The sequence below is a fragment of the Plecotus auritus genome (assembly GCF_963455305.1).
Source record: "Plecotus auritus genome assembly, chromosome: 10".
Lineage (NCBI taxonomy): Eukaryota > Metazoa > Chordata > Mammalia > Chiroptera > Vespertilionidae > Plecotus > Plecotus auritus.
In genome coordinates, this window is record NC_137785.1 from 52113874 (window position 1) to 52134028 (window position 20155).

The following is a 20155-nucleotide window of genomic DNA, read 5'->3' on the forward strand; positions in this document are numbered from 1 at the left end:
AAAAAGGTTTAGTGTTCGCCATTTAATACAGGGAAAGCATGATGAGAGCAGGTGGACTTTTTACCCAAAACCCAATTGTCAGACTTGAAGGTAAATCTATTCCTTTGTCCTAGTGAGTCCATAATGTTTTCTCTGATTCAAATAATTTCTCTTAACTATGTTGCACTCATGTGCACACACAGAAGTTCCTGGTAGAGATGGAATATTATTCAGCATTTCACCACCTAAAATGTGTGAGTAGGGACTGTAAGTTGTCAGAATCAACGGTGCACATTATTATTGTGAAAAGGTCAAAAACAGACACACACATAAACCTCCGGTTCTGTAATTACCATGAGCAGCAGAGAGTTTGAAGGAAGCAGTCTTTCCACTCCTGTGGGTGTCTCAGCCACAGGGGATCTCACACAGTCCCCACCACCACGCCTAATCCTTAGCGAACAAGAGGTCATTAGTGAGTGGCCACTAAATCAAATTGGAGGAAGCACAGAGGAAATAGAGCTTCATCATAAATTCATTCTTGCACTCACACACCAAACACACATCCCCAAAATGTGTACCTTCGCTTAGATTTGTTGGAACAAAGACATTGAAAAGAATACTACAGAGTAAATGGTGTGTGAGGAGTTATTAAGAATCTGGAAAGAGCCCAGCTTCTGGGTTGAGCAACAACCTACGAACCAGGAGGTCACAGTTCAATTCCCGGTCAGGGCATATGCCCAGGTTGCGGGCTCGATCCCCAGTGTGGGATGTGCAGGAGGGAGCCGATCAATGATTCTCATCTTGGATGTTTCTATTTCTCTCCCTCTCCCTTCCTCTCTGAAATCCATAGAAACATATTTTTTTAAAAAAAGAATCAAGGAAGAGAAAGAGAAGGGGGAGTCATCATTTTTAAAAATACAGAGCAGGAGAAGGAAGCTATACTTATTTGTACAGTTTTTAATTTTAATATAGAGAATAAGAATTATCAGCCACTTGATATATTTGAAGAAACCAAGCTCTGATGTATTGTGACAACTGTCACGGAGGGAACAATAGATCTATACAATACAAATCCGCTCTTCCTAACCCTCTGTAGGTTAACTCCCTGTTAACTAAACATCTCCCTCACTTCCCCTTCCCAGTGGTTTTGCCTCTGGCTTGCCTCCTAGGGAGGTCAGCAGGCCTCTTGGTTATACAAGTCTAATTATCTCTTTCCTGGGGGGACATAGACATGCAGTGCCCTGTGCTTGCCTCTCTATTATGGGGCATAGTCATATCTGGATTTCAGTATTCACAATGACCTGTGCTCATAGTCATGGTTAACATTGACCAGTGTATCTGAGAAACACTTATAATAGTGGTTTTTGCTGGTGACACGTGTGTCTCTCCCTATCTATCTATCTATCTATCTATCTATCTATCTTTCTATCTATATCTATCTATCTCTATCTCTCTCTCTCTTCCCTGTAAGGTAAACATCACTCTCCCAGCTTTACAAACGAAAAAGCTGGAGCCCAGAAATCCCATGAGGTGTGAGCCTCGTTGCTCTGGTTCATGTCGATGATAAATTCTTAGAATGTAAGGATGTGAAGTTAACCTCCTTGCCTGTCTCCTCCCCTGCATCCTTAGTACCTGACACAGGGCTCGATGCGCAGTAGGTCCGCAGCACACAGTGGAATGGCAGATTTATTCCTCGCCAGCTGTTTTGCAATATGACTTCTTAGTCTGTTCAAAATAAAGCTCAGGGCGTTTGGTGCCACCTGCCCTCTTTGGTCCACAAACGGGAGCATGGACTACATGGGTACAAGTAATTTGGTGGGGATTTTTTTTTTTTTTTTTAATAAAGAGGAGGAAAAGAACCTAACACCCATGATAATAAGGAAGAGTGAAAAGGAAGGGTGAGTACCGTGCCAGTGGAAGGTGGTGGTTGATGGTGCATCTGGCACAGACACTGGTGGGATTGAGGGCTCACTCAGCAGCACTGAGAGGGGGCAAGAGGAATGGAGGAGGAGGAGAATTCTCTTTTGAGAGAGAAGGTGAAGGAAAGGAGAAAAGTTACTCTGCTGGGAAGAAAGAGAGCCTGCGGCCCCAAAGCAGAATGTAGGGGGATTTCAAAAGAAGACCTTGCAGAAGGCAACAGAGAGGTGGAGGAGGACCTTGGGTGGAAAGGCACCGGAGGAACGGTGAGGAGGTTATCCAGGGGTAGTTGGGAGCTCTGTGCCCCTTGAATTATTGTAAATGCATCAGAATTATTGTGGGTGCTTCCGATATGTAACTGCTCTCAACACCTGAACACTTTCCACTTTTGTACGCCTCAGTGTTTTGTAAGCATATTTGGCAGATAAGGAAAAAAGCAGTGTAAGCATGGAAATCCTAGAATATTGTCAGGCCCAGTCTGGTTGCTGATCTGACTTGGAAGGGAACTGAGGCAAGTTCTCATCACATGTCGATGGGCTTTGTGGCAGCTGCCATCATTAAAGGAAGACCTTCCCCTTTTCGGCCAAGCCCTCTCATTGAAGTCGATGTGCCCTTCTGACCTGTTAAAGCAATTGGAAGCACATTGTTGCCCCTCAACTCTGAGCCTTGGGCTGTGCTTTTATGTTTATGGGTGGGGAGCCTATTCAGCCACACGTAGAGGTTATACAGTGATCATTTGTTGCAATGCTCAATGACCCATGGGGCAAAGGCATGACTTATTAGCCAGAAATTTCTCTAAGAATTTGAGGTTGAAGAGTTAGTTAATTGGGAACATTTTATCAGCAGAGGCAGTCTCTTTGCTAGAGTCTCACTTACTCTCTGCATTTTGTAGACATTTGCAATCAGGATTAGTGGGTTGGTGGGACTTTCCTGAGTGACAGGTCTCTGAGTTGGTTTTGGATCTCTGGGTTAGAGATTACTCAAAGAGGAAGAGCAATGACTATCATTTGCGGCTAACATGCAAACTTACCAAGCAGAGTCCTCTGAAGTTAGCGATCCGTGATCAGCTAGAACTTCCAAGGTGTAAGAGAGACAAGTTGATGAAACAGAAGTTCTAAGATCATTAGGTCTATGACTATCTCAACCATGTTGAAGCTCACAGAATATATATCAATTAACCAAGGTCACAGAAGTTCCTATTCCTTCATTGTTTAGCAGGAACTGTAATTGCTACCTAACTGGATATTGTGACATGGAAAGATGAGGTAACGGTGATAATAATTATAATAGCTACATAGGTGAATACCTACTCCATGCCAACACTACCCTAAGCACCTTATATGCATATAGACTTGGTACCTGTATAGGGCCTGGCCCAAAGGAGGTTCTATAAGATATGGAGTATTATTATTTTTATCATGATTGGTCTTCACAATCACCCAGCAATAACGTGGTATCAGCTATAGTCATAGTAATAGTGATCAGCTAATGACTATTTTATTATTAGCTAAAAAGCAACCATATATATATATATATATATATATATACACATTTATGTTATTAACACATGTTAAATAATAACATAATATGCATTATCTGTCTTAATAATCATCTTAAGAACCCTCCCCTCCCCCACAAAAAAACAACACAAGAAAAATTATGAGGTAAGAACTATCTCTATGAAGCAAAAAAGAAAACAGATGCTCAGAGACATTAAGAAAATTGCCCATATTAATGATAGCACTTGGAAATGGAAGGGCCAATCAAACCCAATGTGTGATATCAAACTCCAGGCTCCTGCCTAGACTGAGTGGCTCAGTGGTTGAGCCTCAGCCTATGAACCTGGAGGTCATGGTTCAATTCCTGGTCAGGGCACATGCCCGGATTGTGGGCTTGATCCCCAGTGTGGGGCATGCAGGAGACAGCCCATCAATGATTCTCTCTCATCTTTGATGTTTCTAGCTCTCTCTCCCTCTCCCTTCCTCTCTGACATCAATAAAAAATATATTTTAAAAAACACCCAGACTCCTCAAACTTCGTGGGCTTCGATCCATATGACATGTTGTGTCTGACTGAGGTATGGGGCCAGAGTTCCAATGGGGCAGGAGAGGAATCAGTGCCACCTAGCATTCAGAGATAATATCATTTCACTTCATATTTGAATCTCTGTTATGCTCTATGAACAATGCTGCATGCTGGTTCATATAATGTGAGGTAGGTGTTTAAAACCTCTGTTGTCCAGATGAGGAGACTAAGGGGCTAAGAGCTGAAAAGAGTTACTTGCCTTTATTTAGACTCAGGTCTCCAAACCAGCTCCATTTCTCAGTGGGCACTGCCAAGCCCCTGCTTTAGCTTCTCCACAACCCTGCCGTGGAGAAAGCGTCCAATCTTTAGCGACTTTCACTTTGCTTCTTTAAACCACCCATATTTCTTGTATGTCTAATTAGTTATTGGAATTACAGCTTAAGGAAAGAATAGAGCCATCATATTCTTCACAGAGATAATTCCACTTGATTGAGGAGTCATCAATTGTGAATAGGAATAATTGCAAGGATTTCAATGGAACACGAAATTGGCAGTTTGAGTCGCATCAGTTATTGGCTAGTCATGTGTTGATGCTGGAAAGGGGTGGCCTGTGCAGAATTGTTTAATAGGGGAATCCAGGAGCTGCAGAGGGGACAGTCCACATACAAGTCACTCCGCCCAGAGTGTAAAGCTATCGAGACAGGGCATCATTGTCAATTCACTTACAACTATTTCCTGTGTCATTGCCTGCAGATAAGGATCTGGACATGCATGTGAACCACCCAGGAGGGGAGGAAGAAGGTATAGTTATTTAGTCAGAGAATATACTGCCTCCTGAGACAGGAAATTCACATGCAAATAAGTAATTTGTATACATTGAGATACTGGATGGATCCTCATGGTCTAATTGACAGCTTACAACCTACTGTTCTCTAGCACCAGTTTTCAAACATAAATGGGGAGGGTCATGTAGAGTTAAATATATATGAACTCTATAAGTCAAGATTCTATAAGTCAAAGAAGTCATGTCTGTCAGACTCATGTTAAGATATTGTGATAACATAGGAGGAAATTGTTGGAAAAATATCTTAGTAAGCATGATATGGAGATTTTTTTTTTTTTTTTGCCCGAAGGAAGTGGATAATTTCACTAATTTATTTATAACTAAAATTCTAGAGGCCCAGATTCGGAATCAGTCTATGTGACATGGCCTGAGACCTTTCTCATTGCTGGACCGTATTCCAAACCATTAATAGTCATCTAATAATACATTTTCAGCTAACTAATTTTACCTATAAATAATTTTAGAAAATGTGAATGTCATATCTGTATATATGCCAAGAGAAATAAATAATAATGGCACTTGAAAAATGACAAGAAAGACTAGGGCATTATTGGTAAAGTGTGTAGATGAAAGCAATTGTTTTTTCATGAATTCAACTTCAATTAATTAAATTCATGAAATGTTACTAGGATACATAGTTCATCATTAGTAATCCTGAAATTATCTGAAATATTAGAACACTAAACCATAAACATATACTGAGGCACTTAGTAAACAACTCAAATGTCAATTATGAAATGGATAAAATATCTAAAGAAACAAGGAGAACCCCTGGGTTCTTTAATCTACAAAACATACTCACATCACTGGCGTTCACTGAAGTGTCATGAGCTTATGACCTTCCTCTGGCAAACTGGCATGACCTGAAGATGTGACATATGAGATGGTCTGGAATAGCCCTGGGCATTTTTTGAGCCTTGAAGGTTGCAAGACTTAGATTCAGATCTTGATACCTTCCTCCCCACTTGGTGGCTCTGTTATGTTATATTTGTATCTAAAGATCTCTGTACCCCATAGACATGACAATTACTGACATTTATCCCATGTTTGCATACTCCAATACTGAGTCCCCATGGCAGCTAGGAAAAACTCTGTTACCTTTTTTTCTGCCTTTCTTTTCCTTCCTTCATCCCTCCTACCTTCTTTCTTTTCCTTGGTATTATTTTATTCTCTACTACATTGGTTGAGTACCCATTATGTGCCAGAGATTATATTTGGTTCTGGGCATTGGAAGATGAATAAGATGTGGTTCCTGCCCACAGTACTTTACTCTCAGGACAGGTTGAAATCATAGAGGACATGGTGAAATGGAGAAAAGACATAAAGGTAAATGCCATGAGGCAGGTCCTAGTGAAGGTGCATGAAGATGGAAAGGAAGAGAGTCATTAGTTCTACCTGGGAGGGCTTCTTTGTCTCTGCAACATCAGAGCTGGACCTGAAAACATGAATGGAGTTCTAAGAGGCCGAGTGAAGGCCGAGGGTGGTCTGGGCTGACTCTCCACAAAGTTGTGCAGGCGCCAAAGTATGAGTGAGGATCGTCTGAAGAAAGGTGAATATCTTATTGTGGTGAGCATTGAGTGTACGTGCAAACATCAAATCATTTGGTGTACACTTGAAACTAAGACAATGCTATATGTCCATTATATCTCCATTTTTTAAAAGCCATATGTTGTGTAGAATGTTGTGGTAAAAGATCAGTTGGGCACAAATTATGTAGATACTTGGATGCCAATTTTTTTTTGTTGCCTGGAAATCACCGTGGAGGCATACCATTCTGAAATTGGTGAGGAATGTTCATGTTTTGTAGCATCATAGAACATAAGCTTTGTTACTAATTTTTATTAAAATAAGTGTATTTTGATTATTATTACATGGAATTAATACCTAAATTTTATTTATATAAATATGTATAGATATGTATATATTTATAAAATATAAATACAAAGTTAGGTATAAATATATGTCTGATGTATGAATATATTTGGAAATATAAATACAAAAATATGTATATACTTATATATCTCTGTGTATGTACCTATATCTATATGTAATAATATCTGTATATGTATAAAGTAACACATTTGGCTTTTTATCTCACATGTAATAATACCAAACTGAAATTGTTGTTTAGCTATTCATAGCATTTTACACAAGAGATTTGAGAGCTTCAGTGAGTTTCAGTGATCTCTCCAAGATCACATGGCTGGTAGCACTCCTACCAAAATAAATTCTCATATATCTAACCCCAGAGCCCTTTTTCTAGCAGGTACATTCCTCCAATTCCCATGAGGGAGTTCAGGGAAATTTATTGTGGGAAGGAGAGGGCCTTCTATTCCTTTACAAAACCTCATCACGTTATTTTTATGTATATTCTTGCCAATTTTTTACAAGCACATTATAATATAAAATAATTATGGCAAATATTCTTTTAAAATAAAATTTAGAAATTGTTATCAGCATTTTATGTTGCTAGACATTTTTAACATTATTTTAAACATCTCCTTAATAATGTATATTTTTAATCTAAATAACCTTAACCACTAAGTTAATATTTGCCTTGCTACGTATTTAAATTATTTAAATTGGTTGCCTTTACAAAATATCTTACAAAAAGTGAACACACTCTAAAAAAAAGTGAGAAAGGAAAAACTTTAAATTTTCTTGGAATAAGTTCTGATTTTAAAAGTATAAAGTCAAAGTCTATAAATAACCTTTTGATTACTGATACATTTAATCAATTAGCTTTCCAGTTATATTGTTCAGTTTTACAAAAGAACCAGAAATAGATAAGAAATTTAGTTTCTCCAAATAGCGACTATTTTATCACCCATCTATATCTATGTATCTTCATGTCTGTCTGTCTGATTTTTGGTCTATCTATCTATCATCAATCACCACCCATCTCGCTAATTCATAGTTTTCTAGTCACGAAGAAAGGGAGACGCAGGAGATTTTGTACCCTGTGGAGGCGTAGTTTTCTCATATGTCACTTTCTCCTTTGTGACATATCCGTGCAGGCTGGGCATGATTGAAGTGATTATACCGAAGCTCTTCTTCAGTGATAATGTGGGCATGTGTTGAGGCTGCTCTGGATATATATCCTTTACCCTCATCACTGGCGGCATGTGGCATAGATCCCACGGTTGCAGAAAGTATGGGTGCAGTCTGTGAACCCCCCCCCCCTCCACAAAAGACTTATGGCTAAGTGAGTTTGTGCCACTTAATCTTATCAGCAAAGCCCCCCTTTTACAGATAGCAAGATGATAAGCGCACATTGAAATGGCAAGAGTTTCGGGGAATGACAAAGCTAGTGGTTTCATAACCAGGATAACGTGCTCAACAAGTCGCATTCAGAAGAGGAGTTGAGCACAGCGTTTCAGATCCACGGCAATCTTTGAGCGGCACAATCTGGGGGGCCCACAAAGACTGAATTACAGTAATCAGCCTTCACGATGACAAAGGAGTTAATCAGCATCTCCTTGCCTTTCTCAGGCAGCCTCTCAATCTCTGATAGCACAGAAATTATAAAAAGAAGTCTTCCTGACGGATACAGAATGCTTCCCAAATGATAACGCCCAAGACAATGGGGAGAAAACGCACACGCGCACACACGCACACGTTTTAAATTTTTGAGATGTCTGAGACTGGGTTCTAATCAGAAGTACTCTCTGAATGATGAGGCACGAGGAGCAGCTGCTTAGCACATAGAAGAACTTAGGCCGGTCTAGGATTTAAATTCTTCAAGTGCCGCACCAGAGAAATCTCCATTTGATTGAACAAATTTAAGATAAGACCATGCCTTTTAAGTACAGGAGAATGAAGCACCAGAAATATATGAGGAAATTAGTTTCTTCAGATGCAGATCTTTTATCACCCACCTATCATCTATCTATCTATCTATCTATCTATCTATCTATCTATCTATCCTGTCTGTCGATCTATCTATCTATCATCTACCATCTATATCTACATATGTATCTACCATCTACCTATCATATCTATCTATCTATCTATCTATCTATCTATCTATCTATCTATCTATTCTGTCTGTCGATCTATCTATCTATCATCTACCATCTATATCTACATATGTATCTACCATCTACCTATCATATCTATCTATCTATCTATCTATCTATCTATCTATCTATCTATCTATCCATCCATCCATCTATCCATCCATCTATCTATTATCTATCTATCATCAAACATCACCCATCAATCTAATTCATAGCTATACTCACAGTCAATGTGTTCCCTGGAGGGTAGTGAATGCCAGTTTCAGAGCAAGATGGTCCCCTTCCCTGTTTTAATCCTCCTACCAGGGTTCATCTGGATTCCCATACCTTCCCATTCCTGCTCCCCAGTGCCAGTTTCAATACCTGCATTGAATTAAACTCATGGAGGGTGGACTGTTTGCATTAATTGATTTTTCTGATTAGATTTTCAAAATGAAGTTCCAGGGAAAAACTTCTAAAAGATATTTGTTTACATTTCTTGTCTGAGCTGAATCTGCACTTAATGTTATTGGGAATCCAGCGGGACCTGCTCATCCTCCTGAACACCAATTGCGTGCGTTTGTTTTTCCTGCTCAGCACATTAGTGCCTCTGTTCTCAAGGAAAAGCTGTGTCCCCAGGATGCTCTGTGATTTACTCAAGGGGGACTAGTGAAGGGGGACTAGGTCTAAACCAGGGGTGGGCAAACTTTTTGACTCGAGGGCCACCATGGGTTCTTAAACTGGACCGGAGGGCCGGAACAAAAGCATGGATGGAGTGTTTGTGTGAACTAATATAAATTCAGAGTAAAGGAGTGGAGGGGAGAGCAAGAGAACCGGATCGAACAGCCGGATCCGGCCCGCGGGCTGTAGTTTGCCCACGGCTGGTAAACCCTAGAACAATTGCTGAGTTGGAAAGTTACAAAAGTCAGAGATACCAGGGGTGATATTTTTCATCAGATCAGCTCCAAGTCATAATCCTGAAATTTCCATTGGAAAAAAAAGTTGATTTTATTTTTTGTGAGGTTGTTTAGCAAATACCTACATCAAGGAGTTTTACTAACTGTCCCAGAAGAAAGAATGTTGTCACGCTGATGGCCATAAATTGAACACCTGAATCTGTTGCCAAGTTGGTGTAATGGGAGTTTCAACATCACGTTTAAGTTTATGAACACATTTCTGGGCATTGAGAACGTGTGACCATAAGCATGTGGGAGACATAGGCATGTGGGGTTGAGCATGACTGTGACAGGAGACACAATTCATATTTTGGGCAATGGGAAGCTATTTAAAATTAGCACCATCATGCCCTGGATGGGTTGCTCAGTTGTTAGAGCATTGTTCTGATATGCCAAGGTTGCAGATTCAATTCCCGGTCATGGTACATAAAAGAATCAACCAATGAATGTATAAGTAAGTGGAACAACAGACCAATGTGTGTCTCTCTCTCAAACCAATAAATTAAAAATTGAAAATATAAAATTAGCACCATCACAAGGTGTTTTAAATTTGTTTATACCGGTGAAAAGAGTATATAGGGAGTTTCTATCTACCTTGTAAAAATCCAAGTTGAAAATAGGTAAAAATGCTTCTTAATTGAACATTTTAGCAATTTTTTTTGGGGGGGGTATTCACGGGTCAAATTTTTTTATTTCTCAAATCTTAAAGGAAAAACAGTCTGATCACTGTATTTTCTGCTCTGTTTTAGCTGGTATATAATACCAAACAACATATATATGTATGTATGTTTATGTATGTATAAATATGGTAGTTCTCTCACCCACAGAAGACACAGCCTGAGGCTCCTAGGGCTTGGGGAAATATGTGAACCAAAGCAAATAATTTAGGGAGAAGCAGAAGGACGTTTTTCAGGCAGTTTTTAAATTTATATTTTAGGAGCTTATCAATATCTTACAATATTTATGCAAGTGGATCGATTTGCCTTTTGAATGGGAATTTTAAAAAATGTTAACACGTCCCAACCTAATGGAGAACAAATAGGAGAGCAAAGGGCACTTGTATGTTTTTCCTATCCTGCCTTTACAGCCACCAAGTAGCAGAAAAATGTTCCAGAAATTCAGTCTTGGGCTTTCTAATGAGTTACTGCTACTTGTGAGGTTGAGGCTAGAGATGGGGAAGGGGGTGGCTCAGACAAAGCAAGCGCTGTTTATTATACAATTTGTACTGGAGCCAATTATATGTGCCGCATGCCCTCACGAAACCTTGAAGAGACTCCTGCTTGCCTTAGAAATCAGGAAAACTCCTCCCGATGCTGCAGAAGCAAAGAGCAAGTGTGAAGTCGCCCAGCTGTGCAGCTTCCCAGCGGGGTCATTTTGAGCAACTAATCTAAGTGAATAGGTAGTATTCTCAGTTTTACAGATAAGGAGCGATCCTTGGGACAGCCATATGTTATTCATTGACATACTTTGTAACTGTAGATATCCATGTAAGAATGGCATGCTTGGGACAGCTGTATGTTACTCACTGACATACATTTTACCTGTAGATGTCTGTGTAAGAATGGCATGCTTGGGACAGCCGTATGTTACTCATCGACATACATTTTACCTGTAGATGTCTGTGTAACAATGGCATGATGGAACCACGTTTGACACTTAGGTAAGGAGCAGGTATTCTTTTTTTTTTTAAATATATTTTATTGATTTTTTTACAGAGAGGAAGGGAGAGGGATAGAGAGTTAGAAACATCGATGAGAGAGAAACATTGATCAGCTGCCTCCTGCACACTCCCTACTGGATATGTGCCCACAACCAAGATACATGCCCTTGACCAGAATCGAACCTGGGACCCTTGAGTCTGCATGCCGACACCCTATCCACTGAGCCAAACCGGATAGGGCAGGAGCAGGTATTCTAACCATATCTTAGAGTATTCTGGTAGGAATAGAATGATTGAGGAGAGTTTTACAAAGAAACTATTGCCCATGGAATGGCCAGGTTAAGAGAGACAATCAAGGGATAGTGATCTAAGTCTGAGTAATGGACATATTTCTTTTTTTTCCTTTTCTTTCTGTTTTGGTTTATAACCCTAGAAGTGTGATGTATTGAGTTATAGTATGATATGATCAAATCCTGAGACAAACAATTGTAAAGCAAGATATTATTATGTTACCATCAGTGTTTTCAAATAAGCATGGATATCCAATTGAGTGCTCCCCAGATGGGACGCTTTGATATGAAAGTTATGTCAAGGTCAAATAAAGAGCATAAGAACTCACCTCTTCCCCGAGCCTGCCCACTGCCTGGGTGGATTAGATTTCCCAGAATACTCTGAGGCCTTTCCAGCTACTCAAATGATGCAGGGACTTGAACTTCTCACAAACCTTTTACAGACAGATGATTTAATTAGACTATAGGAGTTAAAAAAAAAACAACAGTAACAAACAAAACAAAACAGAATTACAATTTGAGGAGTGTGTAAGAGTGTGGCTCATCCTCAGTTTGAACTGAACCTCTATGATGTCCCTGGGTTAGAAGTAAGGGGGATCATCTTTAATCTGAACAGTTTTCTTTCATTTGGGCCAGAGGTATAACACACATCCATTCAATAGGAATATACTAGGCTAATCATGATCATTTTTCTTATGAGGTTTTAGCAATATGGGGAGGGGCATCCTATGATATAGGCTTAAGTAAAAATGCAGGGCACAGAAAAAATATAATATTCTTATAAGATAGATGATTACTCTTTGAAATGGAAAAAATGGAAATGATTGCAAATATCCATTAATATGAGATTAAGTTACTCATAGTATACTCATAAATGAACAAGGATGCACCTATAAGAAGTAATAAGTTGAACTTCTATGTGCTAACAAGAAAATACCTCAGCCTGGCCAGCGTGGCTCAGTGGTTGAGCATTGATCTATGAACCAGAAGGTCATGGTTCGATTCCTGGTCAGGCACATGCCTGGATTGCTGGCTTGATCCCCATTGTGAGGCATGCAGGAGGCAGCTGATCAATGATTCTCTCTCATCATTGATGTTTCCTCTCCCTCTTCCTTCCTCTCTGAAATCAATAAAAATATATTTAAAAGAAAATATCTCAAAGACATCCATTGTGTGAATACATGCCTATATCATGATCACATTTGTGGTTAAATGTTTAAATACATATGCACATTTGTATGCATATTTAAGTAATGGCTTTAGAGTTATACACATATGCTTATCTAGGAAAAGAATTATAAGGGTAGAGAGAGGACTAAATACCGATTTTCAAAATAAGTTCAGGACCTATGCAAATGTTGAATCTTTAACAAGAAAATTCAATTATTAGTACAATTGACAAAGAGGCAGATAGATAAAATCCTGAAAATAAATCAGAAGAAGAAACACTGACATTTTAGCACTCATGATTTTAGGTTATTCCATATGACTTTATGTTGTACCCTGTTTTCATGATCTTTCTGTTTTTCTTAAGTATTTATTTCTTTTACAATAGAGAAGGTGTAAGTAAACAATTAAAGTATAAATGTAGTTGAACAAATAGTACCTTGGGATTTAGACACTTGCCTATGTTAATTCTGATATGTATCTTATTCATCTGAGTTGATTCCAAAAATGCATTTACTTCTTTGATTCCAAATGTGTTTGTGAGCTTCAGAATAATTTATCTTTGACCTCAGAGCCTTCAAGCTATTTGTGTATTTCCTCCTCTTGTAGGGGAATTGGAGCCTGTGATAAATTGTAGGATTCTTCTACTTCCAGGGTTTCCCTGGGTAGATGAGGCTGTGTTATGATTTATACTTTAATTTGGTAGGCAAGAGTATGCCATTCAGTATACTTTGGAATGTATATTTTTGCAAGTTTTAAAAAAGACGTGATAAAATGGATTTTTGCAAGTTATCTACTGCTGTCTATGAGTCTCATCTTTCTTAGTGTTGGCATCACAAACACACACCAGTGAAATGTCAAAAGAAAACTGAAAATTGTGTGAGTGGGGACTTGTATGTGTTTATGTATTTGTGTGGTGTGTGTGAGAGAGAGAGGGAGAGAGAGAGAGAGAGTGAGAGAGAGAGAGAGAAAGATTCATACATTTATTTTTGAATGAGCTCTCTGCCTGAAAGTCATTCTCCCATTTCTCTCTCCATCAGCAATTATAAAAACTGCCCTTCCCAACATGGACAGAGAAGCCAAGGAGGAGTACCTGGTCGTCATCCAAGCCAAAGATATGGGTGGACACTCCGGGGGCCTGTCTGGGACCACGACACTGACAGTGACTCTTACTGATGTTAATGACAATCCTCCAAAATTTGCCCAGAGTAAGTGAATTTCCTGCACTGGATGAGAATCTAAGTATGATGTTGTCATTTGAATTTATATTATAATTTTCATTATTTATATTTATATTGTAATTAATATATGTTATAATTATACTATAAAATTCAAATTTATATGATAAACATCCAAAAAGCCAATTGCCATCATTTAGTGTGGGTTATATATAAGGTATGGCAATTCACATATATACACAAAACAAGCAATCCTCTTGTCATTTGGTACTAAATGCACCCTCATTTTACAAAGTTTAAATAAATTGAAATAATTTCCAAATATTGAGTATGTAGTTAAAGTCGTGGAGCTGAAACTGTAAGATGTGAGCGTATTTCTCTATTCCATGGTTCCTTCCATTAAGAAATTTTGATAGAGTGATTAAATGCACCTCCGATATTGTTCTATCAATAGTCCTACTTGTCATATAAAATAAACTAAATCTTTAGCATCTGAGGTGAAAAAGGCATATACATTTGCTGCAAAATATATACTTTTCCTCAGCTGAGGGAACATCAGTGATCACTGACTGGACTCTTCCCTGCTAAGGACATGTTCAGCCTCAGAAAACTCTCCACAGCCTTCTAGGCAGCCACCATCAATGAATCAGGGAGACGGTCATCATTTGCCAACGTTCTTGTACTCTCATGGAACCCCTTTTCTTCTGAGTATTTGTCAAAGTAACTGGACCTAGAGAGATGACTGGGGAAGGTCTTTCTGGCATGGAGACTCTTCAGTTGAGGGATGAATGATGATTCGGAATTAGCTGAGACAAGGTCAAACCAAGAGATTGGGGGATGGGCATTGCACCTAGAGGAAAAGGCTGTCTAAACACCCTGTAGAAGAAGGGTGTAGGGCCCTGCATGGGAATGGATAGAATCCCACAGCAGGGGAAGCACAGAAGCTGGAGAGTTAGGTTAGGCAAGAGTTAGATGTATTGGATTTGTAGTCCTTTCTAAGTACCATGACTTTTATCCTAACAGCACTGGGAAGCATTAAAATATTTAAAGTTGAGTCCGGCCAGTCTGGCTCAGTGGTTGATCAGTGACCTGTGAACCAGTAGGTCATGGTTCAATTCCTGGCCAGGGAACATGCCCAGGTTATGGCCTTGTTTCCCAGTAGGTGGTGTGCAGGAGGCAGCTGATCAATGATTCTATCAATGTTTCTCTCTCTCTCTCCCTTTCCCTTCCTCTCTGAAATCAATAAAAATATATATATTTTTAAAATTAAGTTGAAAAAATGAGAGAAAAAATTTTAAGTGGTAGCTTAAGTAATAGGATTTGATTTCAGGGAAATCAGAGAAAATGAAAGCTGGCCTCTTCCCAGTGTCTTCCCCACAGTGCAGCCAGTTAACAGGTGGTTGTAGTCATTCATGTCAAAGTGATGGTAGCCTTGGCAAGCCAGGGTGGTCTCAGTGGAAGTGGAGAAGAGTGCATAGTTGCAATAGATATTTGAGAGGTTATGATAGCAAAAATCTAAGGATAGATTGCATTTTTAGTTGAGGAGGTGAATTATATTTCTGACATGAAAGATTATTAGATGCATACTGGTACATTTTGCTGGGATAGGAAATACCATAGGACAGTGGTCGGCAAACTCATTAGTCAACAGAGCGGCAAACCGTGGCTCAAGAGCCGCATGTGGCTCACGAGCCGCAGTTTGCCGACCACTGCCATAGGAGAACCAGTTTTTGAAGAAAGAGAGCGATGAGAGGACAGAGAGAAAGACAGGGAGAGAGACAGAGTTGAGGTACCTTTGAGAATTTATCTTCAGAAATTCCAAGGTAGAAAGAACATTAAAATTGCATTTTCACTGAGAAATTTCACATCTGGCCATTCATAAATCAGACAACAAGGCAGCCCCCTTTAACAAGGTTATTGAAATGGAGAAATACCATTTCTCCTATCCTTCCCCCAACCTCTTTCTTTTTCAGTTGCCATTAGAGTTAATGCTCTAAGATGCAACTCTTCTTTCTTGCAAAAAAGATTGTTTCACTTCAGCAGTGGCAGATGAGTTTCAGAAGTGTTAATAACTTCCTTAGAGGTAATAACCATTAAACATGATCACACTGATAGAGATGATGGGAGTGCATAGAATAGAGATGGCTAAAGAATTGTTCCATTTGCTTAGTTTCCCAAGGCTCTCTGCATCAGAACAGGCAGCGAGGTGAGGTCCCTTGCTGCCTTATTTACTTAATAACTATTCCTGAATGGAGCATCTCAAACCTTACCTGGAATAAGAAGTCTGAAGGAAATGGAATCATTGCACCAATTATGAGAGAATTGGGAAACTTATGCTCAACAGCATGACTTTCAGTGCGTGCCTTCTGGCAAAACTATTAGGAAAACGTTTTGTTCCCCAGTCCCATCATCTCATGATTCTAAGGGACATCTTTCTGTCATCATTAAATGAAAGGGTGTTCGTGTTAGAAGAAACCCTTACCCGTCCTCTGAACTAATCTTGTTACAGTGGGTAAAATGAGCCCGAGTTTATCCCAGGGACCCAGTGATTGAGTTCAAACCACAATTAGGTAGTGTTCTCCAGATGTAATTTTTCCTTTTGGGTTTATGGTTCATTGAGTGTTTATTCTCCCCTTGTTTTTGGTGCAATGGGACTAAAACGTCCTGGTTGTCTGGGTTTGGATTCCCCAGAAACAGGCACTGAGACAAGAATTTGATTATAAGTAGTTTATCTTGGAGATGATGCCAAGAAATGCCAGGAGGGAAGTGAGGATGCGGGTGAGAAACACAGGGAGCCAAAGATGCACATTATCGAGCCAACTACCACTGTGGTATGACTGGAGCGTATCCCACTGGGGGAATTCTGGAACACTGTAAATTAAATAAACAAGCAAGCGAAGAAAAAAAAAGTAGCAATGTTACCCTACCAGAGAAGGGAGGAAGCTGCGATAGGAACTCTGGTGAGTGTTTAAGGGCTGCTTCTGTGGGGCATGAATTCTCTCCAGTTCTGGTCTGACAGGCAGGGGCCAAAGTGAATTCTGAAAGCCAGAGAAAACCCTCAGGCAAATAAAGGCAGGAGTTGGCAATGAAATGTAGGGCACATATGCACTGAAGTGGTAAGAGCCAGGGGTTACGTTTCCAAAAGCTTCCCCTCCTTCAAGGGAAGGGGAAACACTGAGGCAACCGCTAAAGCGATTTGAATTAAGATGCCACTAATTAGCCATGTTTTACTGCCCCCACAGGAGAAGGAACATACACTGTAATTGTATTTTGCCTAGAGAGTTTGGAAAGTAGGGGTTCTGTTGTTCAGAGCAATGAGGAGGGACTTGGGTAACAAGAGGAGTGTTTCATGTGTCAGAACAGCTTGCTGCAGGGCACAGCAGAAGTTTAGTAATTGGGTTTTATCAAAAATGGTCTGCGAGTCTGTAAATACAGAGGTAACCTCAAAAGTGACTTTCTGTGTGTTACACATGGCATCTTCCTGTGCTGAAATTAGCTTACTGTTTTATGTTGGGCAACAAGAAATAGCCCCACGGGCAGCAGATGTGATTGTACAGTCCATTGGAAAGAACATTCACATAGATTCACTAATATCCTGCTATAACTCTGCTCCAACTACACACTTGGTGCACATGTGGTGGGATAAATTCCATATCTCAGAAGAGTCTCAACAAGAACTCACTACTTCTGGGAACTCTGTCTCTGACTCGTTTAAAATATTGTGCATTCCACAACAAAAATAATTTTTAAAATCTTTTCCACATTGTAGTGGTAGCATTTACAGGAGTGTCCACCAGAAGAAAGGAGGTGCCCAATAAATCTTTGCTAAATGAATGAATGAATGGAATCTGCACGATGCTCAGTGTTTCTCCTCTTCCCTAAGGTCTGTATCACTTCTCAGTACCTGAAGATGTGGTTCTTGGCACTGCCATAGGCAGGGTAAAAGCCAATGATCAAGATATTGGTGAAAATGCACAGTCATCGTATGACATCATTGATGGGGATGGAACAGCACTCTTTGAAATCACCTCTGATGCCCAGGCCCAGGATGGCATTATAAGACTAAGAAAGGTAAGCGGAGGAAGATTTTGTTCACATTCAAAATACCTCTTGGAAACCTGAGTTTCGGGGTTTGCGGGAGTTGGGTGGACTTTCTGGTGAAGTCTTAGAGCTGATAGAGTTGTCTCTTCTTTAGCTGCAGAAAAAGTGGAGCTAATTTTACACCTCATACCTCTTGGCCCCACTTTGCATTATCAGCTAAAGCTCTGGGAAGGAGTTACCATGGTGATGCTAGCCACCAATCTCACCTTATCTCTCCCATCTACATCACACTGCCTTTTCCAAAACTGCAGGAATTTGTAGGGAACTCAACACTTGAAAGGCAACCCTCAAGCAATGAGGGGTGCAGATTGGGGGACAGCTCCTATTCTTTGAAGAAATTATTTTGAGGCATATTGTCTATGGTTCCAAAGAGGATTTCCAGTGGGAAGAAGCCTCACTTGCCCACAGAGTTGGCGAGTTCAATGGCTTTTAATCTTTCTCTATATTAATTCTCCCCATGTCTGCCCTCCTGCTTCCTGGTATGTCTCCACAAATCACACTGAAGTCTTTCTTTTTAATATATTTGTATTGATTTCAGAGAGGAAGGGAGAGGGAGAGAGAGATAGAAACATCAATGAGGAAAGAGAATTATTGATTGGCTGCCTTCTGCACATCCCTAGACTGGGGTTCGAGCCCGCAACCCAGGCATGTGTCCTGACTGGGAATTGAACCATGACCTCCTGGTGCATAGGTCAATGCTCAACCACTAAGCCACACCAGCCAGGCTCATCATGGGTATTTAGTTTAATGTTGTCCTTCATATATCTGTCATGAAATAGTCCAAATTAATCTATAATAATAAAAGTGTAATATGCTAATTAGACTGGACAGCCAAATGACCTTCTGGACGTCATTCCGGACATCCTTCTGGACAAAGCCACGGCGGCAGGGGCAAGGCAGAGGAGGTTGGGACAATCAGGCAGGCAAAGTAGTTACGGGTGATTAGGCAGGCAGGCAGAGTGGTTAGGGGCGATCAGGCAGGCAGGCAGGCCAGCGGTTAGGAGCCAGCAGTCCCAGATTACGAGAGGGGTCCCTGATTTCCAGAGAGTGCAGGCCAGGCTGAGGGGACCCCCACTCTGTGCATGAATTTTGTGCACCGGGCCTCTAGTTTTTAAATAGTTTTGCTTGTTCATGAATAAGAAGATAGATGGTGAACCACACCATTGGGAGTCCATAATTTTTCCCTCTGTCCTGATCAGTATTACACTGAAATAGCTCCAAATGTACTCTGTAATTCTATGTTATATTGCACAGGGATCTGCCATCCACTGATCATGCTCTTAAAATCCCCCGTTGAAGAGATAGTGACATGTTCTGGATTCACCTTTGTATACAAAATACAATTTAAGACCAATTTTGAGAAAAATGGTGCATTTATTTCAACTGTCTTTTGAGCAACCCTACCTTTATACATGGCTTGAGTTTAGTTTTAAGCATTGCAAAGTATTTAAAAATAGAGCACAGTATAATTATGCTTGAGTCAATTATTGAATAACCCAAAGCCACATTTTCCTTGGCTAATGATTCCTAATGTCATTTTTATTGTTATTACTAACTGCTATCTGTTGTTGCCATAAGGTGCTTTTATAAGCTGAAGCAATTAGCCATTGGCTGTATTTTTATTCACAATTATTCATAAACTTAGAAGCATATACTACACATTTTAACACCAAGAAAACACATGTATTTTACTCTAGAGAACATTGTGTAGGGGGTCATATTTTCACAATTCATGGGACCTCTTTTTTGTCAGATAAAACCCTAAAGACACCAGGATTTTGGGGGACACTGTCACTATATTGAGCTGAGAATTAAACCGAACATAATCTGCCACACTTACCAGTGTTTCTGAAGAAGTTGAAATTGCAAATGTGTTACAGTAGGGATGGTTGGCAAAATGCTGATGTTGAGTCATCTACTCACAGGTACATGCACCTAGTAATTTCAAAATAGACAGGGAAGTGAGCATCTGCCTTGTTTCCTAGAAAATATTTCAGAAAAAGTCAAGTCCCATTAGAACTGAATTCAACTATAAAAATC

At 39.8% G+C, this 20155-nt stretch overlaps 1 protein-coding gene across 2 annotated transcripts in view; it reads left to right on the forward strand.

Moving 5' to 3' along the window:
• CDH8 (cadherin 8) overlaps positions 1 to 20155 on the forward strand; it is a 335345-nt gene that overhangs the window by 184203 nt on the left and 130987 nt on the right. For both annotated transcript variants that reach the window (XM_080645709.1, XM_080645710.1), the window contains exons 5-6: positions 13877 to 14044; positions 17898 to 18085. In XM_080645709.1, coding sequence (XP_080501835.1) covers positions 13877 to 14044; positions 17898 to 18085 — 356 coding nt within the window. The remainder of the gene's footprint in view (positions 1 to 13876; positions 14045 to 17897; positions 18086 to 20155) is intronic.